At 42.5% G+C, this 13,449-nt stretch overlaps 1 protein-coding gene across 2 annotated transcripts in view; it reads right to left on the reverse strand.

Moving 5' to 3' along the window:
* The window catches only part of TRIM36 (tripartite motif containing 36), a 54,639-nt gene that overhangs the window by 30,441 nt on the left and 10,749 nt on the right, over window positions 1-13,449 (reverse strand). The window contains exons 1-2 of one of the 2 annotated variants that reach the window (XM_003900004.4): window positions 13,030-13,389; window positions 6,809-7,043 (exon numbers count right to left, since the gene is read on the reverse strand). In XM_003900004.4, coding sequence (XP_003900053.2) covers window positions 6,809-7,043; window positions 13,030-13,056 — 262 coding nt within the window. In that variant the 5' untranslated portion in view covers window positions 13,057-13,389. Of the gene's footprint in view, window positions 1-6,808; window positions 7,044-13,029; window positions 13,390-13,449 lie in introns of those variants that run through there. The other variant, XM_003900005.5, reaches the window with a different exon arrangement.

Here is a 13,449-nt window from a genome sequence, read left to right on the forward strand (position 1 = left end):
GTGAAGTAACTCAGGATTGGAAAACCAAACATCATATGGTCTCACTCATAAGTGGGAGCTAAGCTATGAGGATGCAAAGGCATAAGAATAACACAATGGACTCTGGGGACTCAGGCAGAAAGGGTAGGAAGGGGGTGAGGGACAAAAGACTACCAATAGGGTACAGTGGACACTGCTCGGGTGATGGGTGCACCAAAATCTCACAAATCACCACTGAAGAACTTACTCCTGTAGCCAAACACCATGTGTACTCCAATAACATATGGAAATTAAAAATTTTTTTAAATAAAATAAAGAAAGAAAAATAATGATGGCTTGGAAAGGTAAGGAAGTAATGTAGAGCAAGAAATGCAACTTTATATGTCAAATTGAATCTGATATTTGTAAATTATGTGAATACTAGCAACTTGCAGAATCTATTCTTTTTCCCACAAATCTTTCCTTCAAAGATAGATTAAAGTCAGCATAATTTTAAAATAAAGACTCCAAAAATTTTCAAATTGGTTTATAGCAAATCCCCTAAAAAAGTCAGCTTTCAGTCGTTCATTTAACCGTTTAAATATCAAAGAGAAAATAAAGTATTTCAAAACAAAGAGAAGAGAGTCAGTTCATAACCAACAGGTTGCAAACTTCTGCCAGTTGCATCCTCTCCCATATTCTGGCTGCGACTTCCCCATCGCTATCCCCGACAGTTCATGAACTACCTCTCCCAATGGTGGACACTACTGTTGGGCTTTTGGTGTTTGGCAGTGGCTGGATATCTTATGCTGCCACCTTAATGCTTCTTTTGGCACATTCTATTTGATGCCTATGAGTTACATTTACCTTTTGGGTATTATATCGGCATTCTTCACCCTGTAAAAATTATTTTTCTCAGCTACCCTCTGAATCAAAAATGGGTAGTAGCTTTTTTAAAGCAAACTGCTCCTATCTCTCCTTCTAATTACTAAATTTCAACACTTAAAATTTATATTCTCAAAAGCCTGTAAAAGAAAGAATTATACATGACTTCTAATCGTGGTTACAAGATCTTTAAGTCAAGAAATGCAGAAGAAAGAGAAAAAGACAGAAAGGGGATAAATTTCAGGTGTTAATTATTCTCCCATGAAATAGAGGGTGGTATCACCAGCATCCCATAAAAAAGCAGTCAATGTTATTTTTAAAGGTCAACTGGAGTAAAAATAAATTTTAATAAGATAGGTTGCCCCATCTTTTACACAGAATCAAATATTTCAAAAGTCTAAAAAAGGAGTGTACATTTACCCACAAGTGGGTAAGACCTCAATGCTAAAACTCTGATGCCAAGTACTTTAAAACATCAACAAAGACTCTATATGTATAAAATGAGCAAAGATATCATTAAATAGAAAAATAATCAATATCTTTAATCACATTTTTCAATACATAAGAACGCATTAGCTTATTTAACCTTTTACATATAGCAATATCAAGCTTTGCTCCACTAAGCAAATTAAAGGATTTTTAAGATACCATATACAAAAAAACATACAAAAGCGGTATAAATCATTTTCTTCAAAAATATTTTGTCATGTATATTGACAAAATGCAAGCACCAATAATAAGTGTTCTCTTTAAACACATCAGAACTTGCTTGGAAATTTAGTCCTGTTGACCTTTAAGTCATTTCAGCCCAATTTGTTCACTCTCTACACAATTTTGAAGACTTGACCACTGATGTTTAAGAACCTTACACAAGATTATTTAATTTAAATCTAACACCATACTGCCTGCGGCCACAAAAGCAATAAAACATTTTCTACCTCTCCACCCCACAGATCTCCGTTGTGATGCTGTGAACAATGAACAGAAAGCTGGATTTAGAATTTAATTTCAAAGAGAAGATTCACAACTTGTTAACAAAAGAGAAAGCGGTAATTGTGTCCTGAAAATAATACAATTATTGAATTAACAGTAAAAATGTGTTTTTCCTGGTACACACGGTATTTATGAAGCCAGTAGTATAAAACATCCATCAAGCAATCTTATTAGAATCATTGTGATATAGCACTTAAAAGACAATACTTTGTCCTATATAGATTTGTATTTTTAAACAATCATACTTACAGTAAATGCTGCAAATACAAAATGAAATCAAACATCCTTTGACTTTTTACTGACCTAAAAACTGTTAAACAAACAAAAAAAACAAAAAAAAAACTAAAACTGAATATATCAGTTTAGACAATGGGAAAATACAAAATGGGGGGGAAGCTTACATATGTATGATCAAAAGTATACAGTAATATGGCGTTTATTTGTACATAATTTAATATGCTACTGTGTTATGCACAAAATCTCACTCTCCTTTAAAGGTACCCTTTAAAAAAAAAACTGTCAAAAGTCTAATGCAACATTATCCAAAAGAAATATACGAGCCAAAACTACAATATACTATGTTTAAATTTTCCAGTATATATTAAATTTTCCAATATATTAAAAAACAATTGAAAATAATTTTAATAACATTATTTAACCCACTATGTCCAAAATACTATGATTTTAAAATGTAAACAATATAACAATGATTAAAGATCATTTCACAGTCTTTTTTATTCTGTGTATTTTAACTCACAGCATATTTCAATTCAGACTAGCCACATTTCAACCACTCAATAGCCACATGTAGCTAGTGACTACCATACTGGAAAATCCAGGTTTAATTAATCCCTTTATTAGACCAGTGACAAAACTAGACTGGGTGCAGTGACTAACACCTGTAATCCCAGCACTTTGGAAGGCCAAGGCACAAAGAGCGCTTGAAGCCAGGAGTCTGAAACCAGCCTAGGCAACAAAGTGGGACCCTCATCTCTACAAAAAAATTTTAAAATTAGCAGGGAGAGAGTGAGTGGCATGCACCTCTAGTCTCAGGTACTTAGGAGGCTGAGGCAGGAGGATCACTTGAGCCTCAGAGTTAGAGGTTACAGTGAGCTATGATCAAGCCATTGCACTCCAGCCCAGGTAACAAACAGAGTGAGACCCTGTCTCAAATAAATGTCTAAAGGATAAAAATTTAAAAAGAAAGCTGTCAGAAAAAAAGGAATATTACTCATGAATCTATCAGAAAAAGGATTATAGGCAAATGCCCAATACATAGAGGGCAAGTAACATCACATTTGTACTGCAATGACTTCTACTAGTTTAAAACTGGTAAAAGACAATCCTAAAATTTGCATTAAAACCTCCAGGAATGATTTCCATACTTACACCATTCTCACCCTTTGGCTGCCCTCTCTTTATTAACTTGCTCTGTATGTGTTGTTGATAAAGGACTATGTTCTAGTAATAAATCTGTTATAAAACTTTGTGCAATGCTAAGGGGTACGTGTCTTTAAAAAAAAAAAGAAGGTGGGTCTATCTTGTTCATTGTTCTTAACCATTTAGCCATATCTGGTAACCAACAGGTACTCAAATATTTGTTGAATGAATGAATTCCACTGGTATTCAATAAGGCATAGAACTTCAGTGCTGGAGATACGGCATGCGACAGAACAACTGGCCCAACCTACCACCCACAGCAGAAATACCCTCCACAATATTGCAGACAATGGCCACCCACCCATTGTTTTAAACAAAGTCTTCAAATACTGATGGCCCAAATGCTGTCTGGGTCACAGCCAAAAGATACATTTTGGCTGTCCTGCCCTACTGAGCTGGTGTGGTGTTTTTAAATAATCTGAATTGAAAATATTTAAAAACCAGATTTCACATGGAAACCACTATAAAGTTTTTGTGAAAAATCAATAAATCTGACAATCTGGCATCTTCAACCCTGATAGTGCCAAGTGGTTACTGCCCCCTTTAACAAGGCATCTGCTTTAGACTCCACAGTCCCAAACCACACCCTACTTCTCCAACAGGGAGTCCTAAAATCAGTTGGCTGCTGTCCCTTTGGGCTGATGGTTTTCTTATAGTAGTTGAGATAAAGGGAAAATCCAATATTTATGGTCTCCATATTTACAGCAAAAAAACTAAAATGAAGGAGAGTCCTATATTTATTATGCCTGGGGCTCTCTTCATTGATGCACCTGTTTGGCCCTGCAGCATCTAAATTTGACACCGGACGTAAACACTTTTAGTGGCAGGAGTCTGATATACTCAGCCCATTTCACTTCTGGGGACAGCCTTAGTAGTGGGGTGGTGTGTGTGTGTGTGTGTCTTCTTTCATGCTAAGTTAAATGTGCTTTCCTATTCCATCTACTCATTGACCTGGGACCTCTGCCAGAGATACCCAGCATACTCGTTCTATCCGTAAGAAAGCTATCATATTCTGCAGTCATCCCTTCTCATCTCCTGTAATTGCTCTTTACCCCTCTCAGGACATAATCTAACTTCACAGGGTTCTTCCTAAAGAAGAGGGAGAAACATCTCAGTAATTCTATTTCGTATCTAGACAGTGAAATGTATGGTGTAATGGAGCTCATATTCCAAAAGACAAAAGTCATTATTACTGAATATAAGCCATTGTGGCATGCTCTGTACAAACCCTGTGGCAGAGGTTTCTCATTCAACATCCATTTAACAAATGTTTATTAAGCATCTAGAGTACCACACTAGGTAAATTCCTGAAAACAGAAAATCATTCGTCTAGTTCTTCCTATGAATCACACAAAAAACTAGCCAAATCTTAATATTAAAAGCCTACAGAATTTTGTGAAATATGTATATAAGCGCAAACTAATTATAAGTAGAACTATCTAGTACATAACTAAAATGTTGTTTGTGCTAAATATTAATATACAAAAAGTTTTCTTTGGTCAATCAAGCAGGGGTTCTCAATCAGCCAATGAAGATGTACCAACAGAATATCAAGTTGTTAAGCTGGTAGGACTGATTTCAAGCGATGCTGTCTTTCCCTCCTCAGTATGCCAGATTGGTAGCAAGGGAGGAAACATAAAGGTGATGACCTCACAAGGATCATGACCCTTTATAACTTCATACTCTCTGAATTTTCTGTTTGCCTGATGTGACGCTGCTTGTTTTTTTGTATATACATACAACTTTCATATGTGCAAAATATCATCCATGTAACTAGTGATTGCCATCTTTTTAAAAAAATATATGTTTTAATAGCAGTATATCTACTCTTCTCCACTCTCTCTGATGGAGCACACATAACTATCACCCAAGGAGACTCCCTATCACAGAGAGACCAAAAGAAGATAACGTTCTCTAAAATGTAACTTAGACTCTTTTCTGCAAAGTTTTTTTTTTTTTTACAAGATTAAAAAGTGACTCCTGTACTTTAAGAGGGAGAAACTGACACAGTGGACAAAAAGATTAAACTTGAAACTTCAAAGCCCAAAATAGGAAGCGCTGCTCTGAAAGTCTGATACTTAGGACCGCTACTGACTCTCCTCCATAAGGACATGCCTAACATGAGCCTGTACTATTTCCACTCATTTTGGTCCTCGCAGCTGACTTCTGTACTAGTATTTGGCCCTGAATTTCAGTGTCTCCAATGATTTCAAGTTAATTTTGATCTACATTAATCCTGCAACATCCGTCCAGAGAAAAAGTAACATTATCCCAACAAGAAACAATTTAAACATTGGCCATGTAATAAAGATATACGTGCTGTACATCAATTTCATTTTCTATACATTACTACAGAATTCTACTACTATTTATGACATTCAAAATCCTTCTTTTAAAAACAGACAAAAATGGATGGAGAGGCTGGAATAAGTTGCTCATGCCCATAATCCCAGTACTTTAGGGGGCCAAGGTGGGCAGACTGCTTGAGCCTAGAAGTTTGAGACGAGCCTGGGCAACACGGTGAAACAAAAATATATAAAAATTAACTGGGCATGGTGGCACCCGCTTGTAGTCCCAGCTACTCAGGAGGCTGAGGTGGGAGGAGCACTTGAGCCCAGGAGAGGGAGGCTGCAGTGAGCCGAGATTGTGCCACTGCACTTCAGCCTGAGAGACAGGGAAGACACTGTCTCAAAAAACAAAAACAAAACAAAACAAAACAAAAAAAAAACGGATGAGGGATAAAGAAAATAAAACCCCCAAATGGGACCAGAAGGGACAAAATGACAAAAAATAATTCCCTTAAAAGTTATCTAGGACTAGCCATTAGGTAGTCCCACTCCTTAACTCTGCAGTTTTTATTTACCTATTACCATATATGAATTATCAATGTTTTCCTAGTTGGTATTTCAGTAGTCCATTATTTTATGTATCAAGGACATCACATAGTCAGAAAAATTCCTAAAGACAAGCATAGGATTTTTTTTTTCTTGAGACAGACTTTCATTCTTGTTGCCCAGGCTAGAGTGCAATGGCGCGATCTCGGCTTACCGCAACCTCCACCTCCCAGGTTCAAGCGATTCTCCTGACTCAGCCTCCCAAGTAGCTGGGATTACAGGCATGCACCACCATGCACAGCTATTTTTGTATTTTTAGTAGAGATGGGGTTTCTCCATGTTGGTCCAGCTGGTCTCGAACTCCTGACCTCAGGTGATCCACCCACCTTGGCCTCCCAAAGTGCTGGGATTATACGTGTGAGCCACCGTGCTCAGCCTTACAAACACAGTTAATAAGGAGTTTAACACAAAGTTCATATTCAATATCCAATATCTACTTTAAGTATGAATCAAAAGCCAAGAGTTCATTTTGACATTTCAACAGTGGGGGAGGACCATTTATAACTATAGTTTTAATTTATTCATCTGGAAAAATTAACCCTCAAGATGACAAAAATAATTTTCCTTCCAGTTACCACTGAATTTATATCTATAAGCTTACCCCCAGCACCACCCCAGCCCACAGTTCTAACACATACCTGGTCTATTAATTCGGTCAATTTTATCCATACTAGGGGAGGGGAGCCGAAGTCGAGGACTGCTTTGATTGGAGTTGTCTGATCCCACATCGTTGAATGAATCATCAAGAGTCAGCAGGAGTTCTTTTACACATTTATGACAGATACTATGTTGGCAAGGGAGAATCAATGGGTGGGTAAACAGCTCCTTGCATGCTGGGCAAATGAGCTCCCTTTCGATATTCTTAATGGTAACCTTAAATTGAGAGTAAAACAATCCAAGTTAAAGGCTCTTAGTGGGTAAATATATTAACATTCTTATACCTCTTGAATAAATACATATGTTTACTTTTCCAAAAACAATTAAGAAAATGATTTTTTTTAATTTTAAATTTCTTTTCCCCAATAAAATTTGATACCATCAACTGCTCTCAACACCCATAACCCAGAACTGAAGGAACATGAGATAGTAAAGGGCAAAAATGAAAAAATGAGAAAAATTATGTAAAATATTAGAGGATCATGATATTCTATCAAAAATTACAAAGCCATCATTCGAATCTCCATCACCAGTGCACTGATTTAGGACTTCAGTGAAATCCCAGAAGTAGATCATGTCAATAAAAATTTTGAATACAGCACTAACAGTAAGACTATATTCCTATTTAGTGAATTAACGCTGTAACTGGCAAATAACAGGAGCTATTAAACACTAGCTGAGTCAGTATGTTCATGGAACCCCAGTTGGTATCTATTTACAAGCCGAATTATCAGCAATTTTCTATATTAAATGCGACCATTTTTCATATGCTGCAACTGTAATGCAGCCAAAATGCCTGAGGTTCTAATGCTGTATATCAAAGCAATTATCTTAAAAGCACTTCATGAATATGTATTAGTCCATTTTCACACTGCTATAAATACCTTTGTATTTCTTTATATAAAGATATTTCTTTACATAAAGATATTTCTATATAAATTACCAATTTATAAAGAAATTTATAAAGAAAAGATATTTAATTTCTTTACATATAAAGAATTTTATATATTTATTTATATAGAAATTTATTTCTATATAATTTATAATTTATAAAGAGAAGAGATTTAATTGACTCACAGTTCCACTTGGCTAGGGAGGCCTCAAGAAACTTACAATCATGGCAGTAGGGGAAGCAGGTCTGTGTTACGTGGAGGCAGGTGAGAGAGAGCAAGAGCAGGGAAACTGCCTTATAAAACCATCAGACCTTGTGAGAATTCACTATCACAAGAACAGCATGGGGAAAATCTACCTGTGATCCAATCGCCTCCCACCAAGTCTCTGCCTCAACACCTTGGGATTACAATTTAAGATGAGATTTGAGCCTAACCATATCATTCTGGCCCTGGCCCCTCCCAAATCTCATGTCCTTACATTTCAAAACCAATCATGCCTTCTAAACAGTTCCCCAAAGTCAACTCATTTCAGCATTAACTCAAAAGTCCAAGTCCAAAGTCTTATCTGAGACGAGGCAAGTCCCTTCTGCCTAGGAGCCTGGAGAATCAAAAGCAAGTTAGTTACTTCCAGGATACAATGGGGGTACAGGCATTGGATAAATGCTCCCATTCCAAATGGGAGAAATTAGCCAAAACAAAGGGGCTATAGGACCCATGAAAGTCTGAAACCCAAAACTGCAGTTATTAAGTCATAAAGCTCCCAAGTGAGATCTCCTTTGACTTCATGTCTCTCATTCAGGGTATACTGATCCAAAGGGTGGGTTGCCATGGCCTTGGGGCAGCTCCACCCCTGTGGCTTTGCAGGGTACAGCCCCCCATGCCACCTGCTTTCATGGCTGGCGTTGAGTGTCTGCAGGTTTCCCAGACACGTGAATGAAGCTGTTGGTGGATCTACCATTCTGGGGTCTGGAGGACCATGGCCCTCTTCTCAGAGCTCCACTAGGGAGCGCCCCAGTGGGGAGTCTGTGTGGCAGCTTATACCTCACATTTCCCCTTTGCACTGCCCCAGCAGAGGTTCTCCATGAGAGCTTCGCCCCTGCAGCAGACCTCTGCCTGGACATCCAGGTGTTTCCGTACATTCTCTGAAATCTAGGCAGAGGTTTCCAAACCTCAACTCTTGACTTTGGTGCACTGGTAGGCCCAACACCATGTGTAAGCCACCAAGGCTTTGGGCTTGCACCCTCTGAGGCAATGGTCTGAACTGTACCTTGGCCCCTTTTAGCCACAACCGGTACTGGAACAGCTGGGACACAGGGCACCAAGTCCCAGTGATGGCAGCTGCAGCCCATCTGGAACAGCTGCTGCAAAGATGCTGGCTGCAGCTGGGAAGGCACAGCCGGACCTGCTTACTCTGCAGAGCCAGCAGGATCCAGGAACAGGCAGGAGCCCTTCCCCATTCCGAGTTGGTGGGGAGGGAGCCCCATGCTCCTGGGTACCACTGCAGCCACCCAGCTGTGGACTAGGGCATTCCTATGCTCTTGGTGGCCCAGGATGCCCCTCTTCCCCTGCATGCTCAGAAATGCCTGCTCCTGCTGCTTGGCCTCTCCCCATTCCCAGTGCCCACTCTGATTTTGGAGAAAAGCTGTGGCCAAGCCCGGGCACTGTCATGACCTGGCCAGGTGTGTGGGTACTTGAGGAGATGCTGACACACTAGCCCCCTGCCACCTCAGTCCCCTCTGGACTTTGGGCGCTGATGAACATGGGAGAGAGGCCAAGTGCAGGGCTGAGGGTGACTCAATATGGTACTGCATGCATCCCTCAGCTAAAATAGTCTGGGCACCACGAATGGCAGTGGGAGGCAAACAGGTTCCTGGGAGGAAAGGGACAGATCCCTGCTGAAACCCCACTTTAAAGCAAGGGATAGCCTGAAGCCTAGGGTCCAGGCTGCCAGTTCCACTGACTGGAGTGAGAACTTACAGTGAATTTTCCAGGCCCACCCATGGCCACCCATTGGCCAATCAGCACACACTTCCTCCCCTCTGAAGCCCATATAAACCACAAACTCAGCCAGACTCTGGCAGATGATAGGACGACTTGCCTGAAGGTAAGAGCTACCCGCTTGGGTCTCCTGTCCACTGAGGGCTGCACACTCAACAAAAGGACCTGCCTGCAGAGAGGAGATATCCACTCCGGGTCTCCTCTCTGTTGAGAATTGCAGATGTTGAGAGGAACTGCCTGCGGAAAGCAGCTACCCACTACGGGTCTCCTGAGAGCTATTCTTTTGCTCAATAAAGCACCTCTTCACCTTGTTTACCCTCCAGTTGCTCATGTAGCTCATTCTTCCTGGACACAGTACAGGAACTCTGGACCTGCCAAATAGCAGGACTAAACAAGCTGTAACACAAACAGGGCTAAAATATATCCCACTGCTCGCCATGTTGTGGGTGACGAGGAGGAGACAAGAGAGGAGAGAAGAGCTGCAGCCCTTTAGGGAGCCTGGACTTACGAGCTCTCCAAGCCAGGGCTGTGACACCCTCTTTGTGGCTCTGCAGTTCCTGGCATCTCCAAGTTTCTGGGTGTCACCGTGTTCCACAGTGCTTGTAGTGGAAGCCATTTGTGGTACACCTTTGTTCCTGCCACAGCAAGGAGCCAGCACCCATGCTGGCACCTGGACCTGACTGCCCCGCCATGGCCAGCATGCCTGGCTGCGCACACTGTACCCTGGGCTCGCTCACTCATGCACCCCTTGCTTCTCTGCACCTGGGCTTGCCCTTGGCAGGCATGGGGTCTGGGCCAGTAGTGAAAGCCAAGCACAGTCTGTCAGGCCAAGTGGGCAGAACAAGTCCAGTGGGCCTGAGCAAAACTTGGGCAAAGGCAACACTTGCCACAGACGTTTCTGGCTGGCAAAACGACACCCTAAGGATCCTGTGATACCGAGGCTGCACACAGCAGCAGGGCCCTGGGCCCACTCCACTAAACCATTTTTCTCTCCTAGGCCTCCAGGCCTGTGATGGGAGGGACTGCTGCCAAGATCTCTGACATGCCCTGGAGACATTGTACCCATAGCCTTGGTGATTAACATTTGAGTCTTTTTTACTTAAGCAAATTTCTGCAGTTAGCTTGAATCCCTCCCCAGAAAATAAGTTTTTCTTTTCTACTCCATGGTAAGGCTGCAAATCTTCCAAACTTTTACGCTCCCCTTCCCTTTTAAACGTAAGTTGCAATTTCAGATTGTCTCTCTCAAGTTCAAAGCTTCACACATCTCTAGGACAGGGGCAAAACACTGGCAGTCTCTTTGCTAAAGCACAGCAAGAGTCACTTTTACTCCAGTTTCCAACAAGTTCCTCACCTCCATCTGAGACCACCTTGGTCTAGACTTCTTTGTCTATATCACTAGCACTTTTAGTCAAAACCATTCAACAAGTCTCTAGGAAATTCCAAACTTTCCCACATCCTCCTGTCTTCTTCTGAGTCCTCCAAACTGTTCCAGCTTCTGCCCGTTACCCAGTTCCAAAGTCGCTTCCACATTTTTGGGTATCTTTACAGCAGTGCCCACTACCTTGATACCAATTCTCTGTGTTAACCCATTTTCACAGTGTTACAAAGAAATACCCAAGAATGGCTAATTTATAAAGAAAAGAGATTTAATTGACTCACAATTCTGCATGGCTGGAGAGGCCTCAGGAAACTTACAATCATGGCAGAAAGGGAAGCAAGCACGTTTTACATGGCAGCAGGGGAGAGAGAGTAAGAACAGACAACACTGCCTTATAAAACCATCAGATCTTGGGAGAATTCACTATCACAAAAACAGCATGGGGGAAACCAGTCCTATGATCCAATCACCTCCCACCAGGTTTCTCCCTCAACACCTGGGGATTACAATTCAATATGAGATTTGGGTGTAGACACAAAGCCTAACCATAACAGAATATTAAAAGAGTGTAGAGGACCCTTTAAAAAGGTGTATAAGCACCACTACTAATGCTCTCAATACTACAGGCTTTCATTATTTTAAGTGAGAAGCATTTTAGATTCATCACAACTAAAAAAGTTTGATGACCTCCTACAGTTTCGCCATCATTTCTCTATGTAGTTTTTTCCATGTATCCCAGACTTCAAATATACGAATCCTACAGTCAGCATCCCTGCAATTTTAAAGACAGCCCAACTTCAAAGCACTTATAACCTTGCACAATCGTTTCAACTACTAGAAACACAAAGAAAATTAAAATTGACTTAATGTAATGAAATTTAAAAATGTATGCTAGCTTATTCTCCCTAATAATCTCTGACAATTTAATCGCATTAGAGCCAACTGGTTTTATCATTGTTAGTGGGTGTTTCAATGCAATCTCTTGCTGCATCACTCAAATATGTGATGAAGAGCCATATCACCTCCCAATTGTTTATAGATTTGGAAATAAGATAACCAAATCTCACAATTCACATCAAAGAATACAGAATATTCACATCCTATCTCATTTCACAAAGGGTTTGGCACCTAATTCAAAAAGAAAATCCAGGATGTCCAAAATAGGTTCTTACATTCTATTTTATGTATCAATATGGTCAGTTACGGTTTACTTCTCACTGGGGGAGGATCTAAAATCATTTCCATGTTTCTCGTACATGAAGCAGTGTCTTGAATCTGACGTTTTAATCACAATGGACATAAAGTGCCAAAGGAAAATTTAGTTCATCAGTCGAGGGAGAAACAAACTGATTAAGTGTAACGTGGCGGCTCCCTCAATTAAGCGGTTCCTCGGGAAACTTCGGAAGAATTGCACATTCGACGCCTTTAAACAAAAACACTTGTAGGCTGACAGCTGCCCGGGCCCCGGCCCGCCCCGCGCGGGCGGGCGAAGCCGGGGAGGAGCCTCTGCCCCAGGCGGCGGCAGCCGGCCGGGCCCGCGGGGGTCACGACGCCTAGACAAAGGGCGGTCCCGCAAGCGCAAGGCACGCGCCCCAGCTTTCTGCCCGCACCAGACTCCCTAACGCTAATTAATTCTGCAGCCTGAGCTCTATTAGAGAGACCCTCCATGATTCCCCGAGGTGCTCAGGTGGGCAACTACCGGATTTGGGCTCTTCTCTGGCCCTGGGGACCCCACGTCCGGCTCTCGCGGATAGAAAGGGGACGCCCCGGGTTGCAGAACCTAGCCCCGGGCGGGGGAAGGCGAAGAGGAAGCAGGATCCCCACACGACTGCCCCTGCTCTCCCGGGAGGAGGCTCCCTGCGGAGGAAAGAGAAAGAGCCGCAGCCGGCACACCGCCCTCGAGGTGGGGGGCGGCGGCCCCCTCCGCACTCACCGGCGAGTCTGAGCCATCGCCCTCCATGGCTGCCTTCTGCCAGGTGTCATCAGCAGCACGCTCCACTTAGGCACACCAGCCACCCCGAGCAGGGTCTGGTGGGCGGGTCCCTGCGGCGGCCGTGGAGCCTCGGTCCGAAGCTGGAAGACGAGCTGGTCAGGCGGACCTGGCCAGCGGACCGACGCGGGGAGAAGTAAGCCGGGGCCAGCGAAAACACAGGCGCGGGAGAAGCAAGCTTCGCTCCCAGCGACGGCCCCGGGAATCCCGCCCAGCGTCCGGCTGCGGCAGCGGCTCCTGCGGACTGCGGCTGGGAGGGGCGCCGCGCAGAGACCTGGGCGGGGCACGGTGGGGCGTGGACAGGGCGTGGCCGGGGCGTGGCCGGGGCGTGGCCAGGGCGTGGCCGGGCCGTTGCCCAGGCAA

Source organism: Papio anubis, chromosome 5 (genome assembly GCF_008728515.1).
Source record: "Papio anubis isolate 15944 chromosome 5, Panubis1.0, whole genome shotgun sequence".
NCBI classification, from domain to species: domain Eukaryota; kingdom Metazoa; phylum Chordata; class Mammalia; order Primates; family Cercopithecidae; genus Papio; species Papio anubis.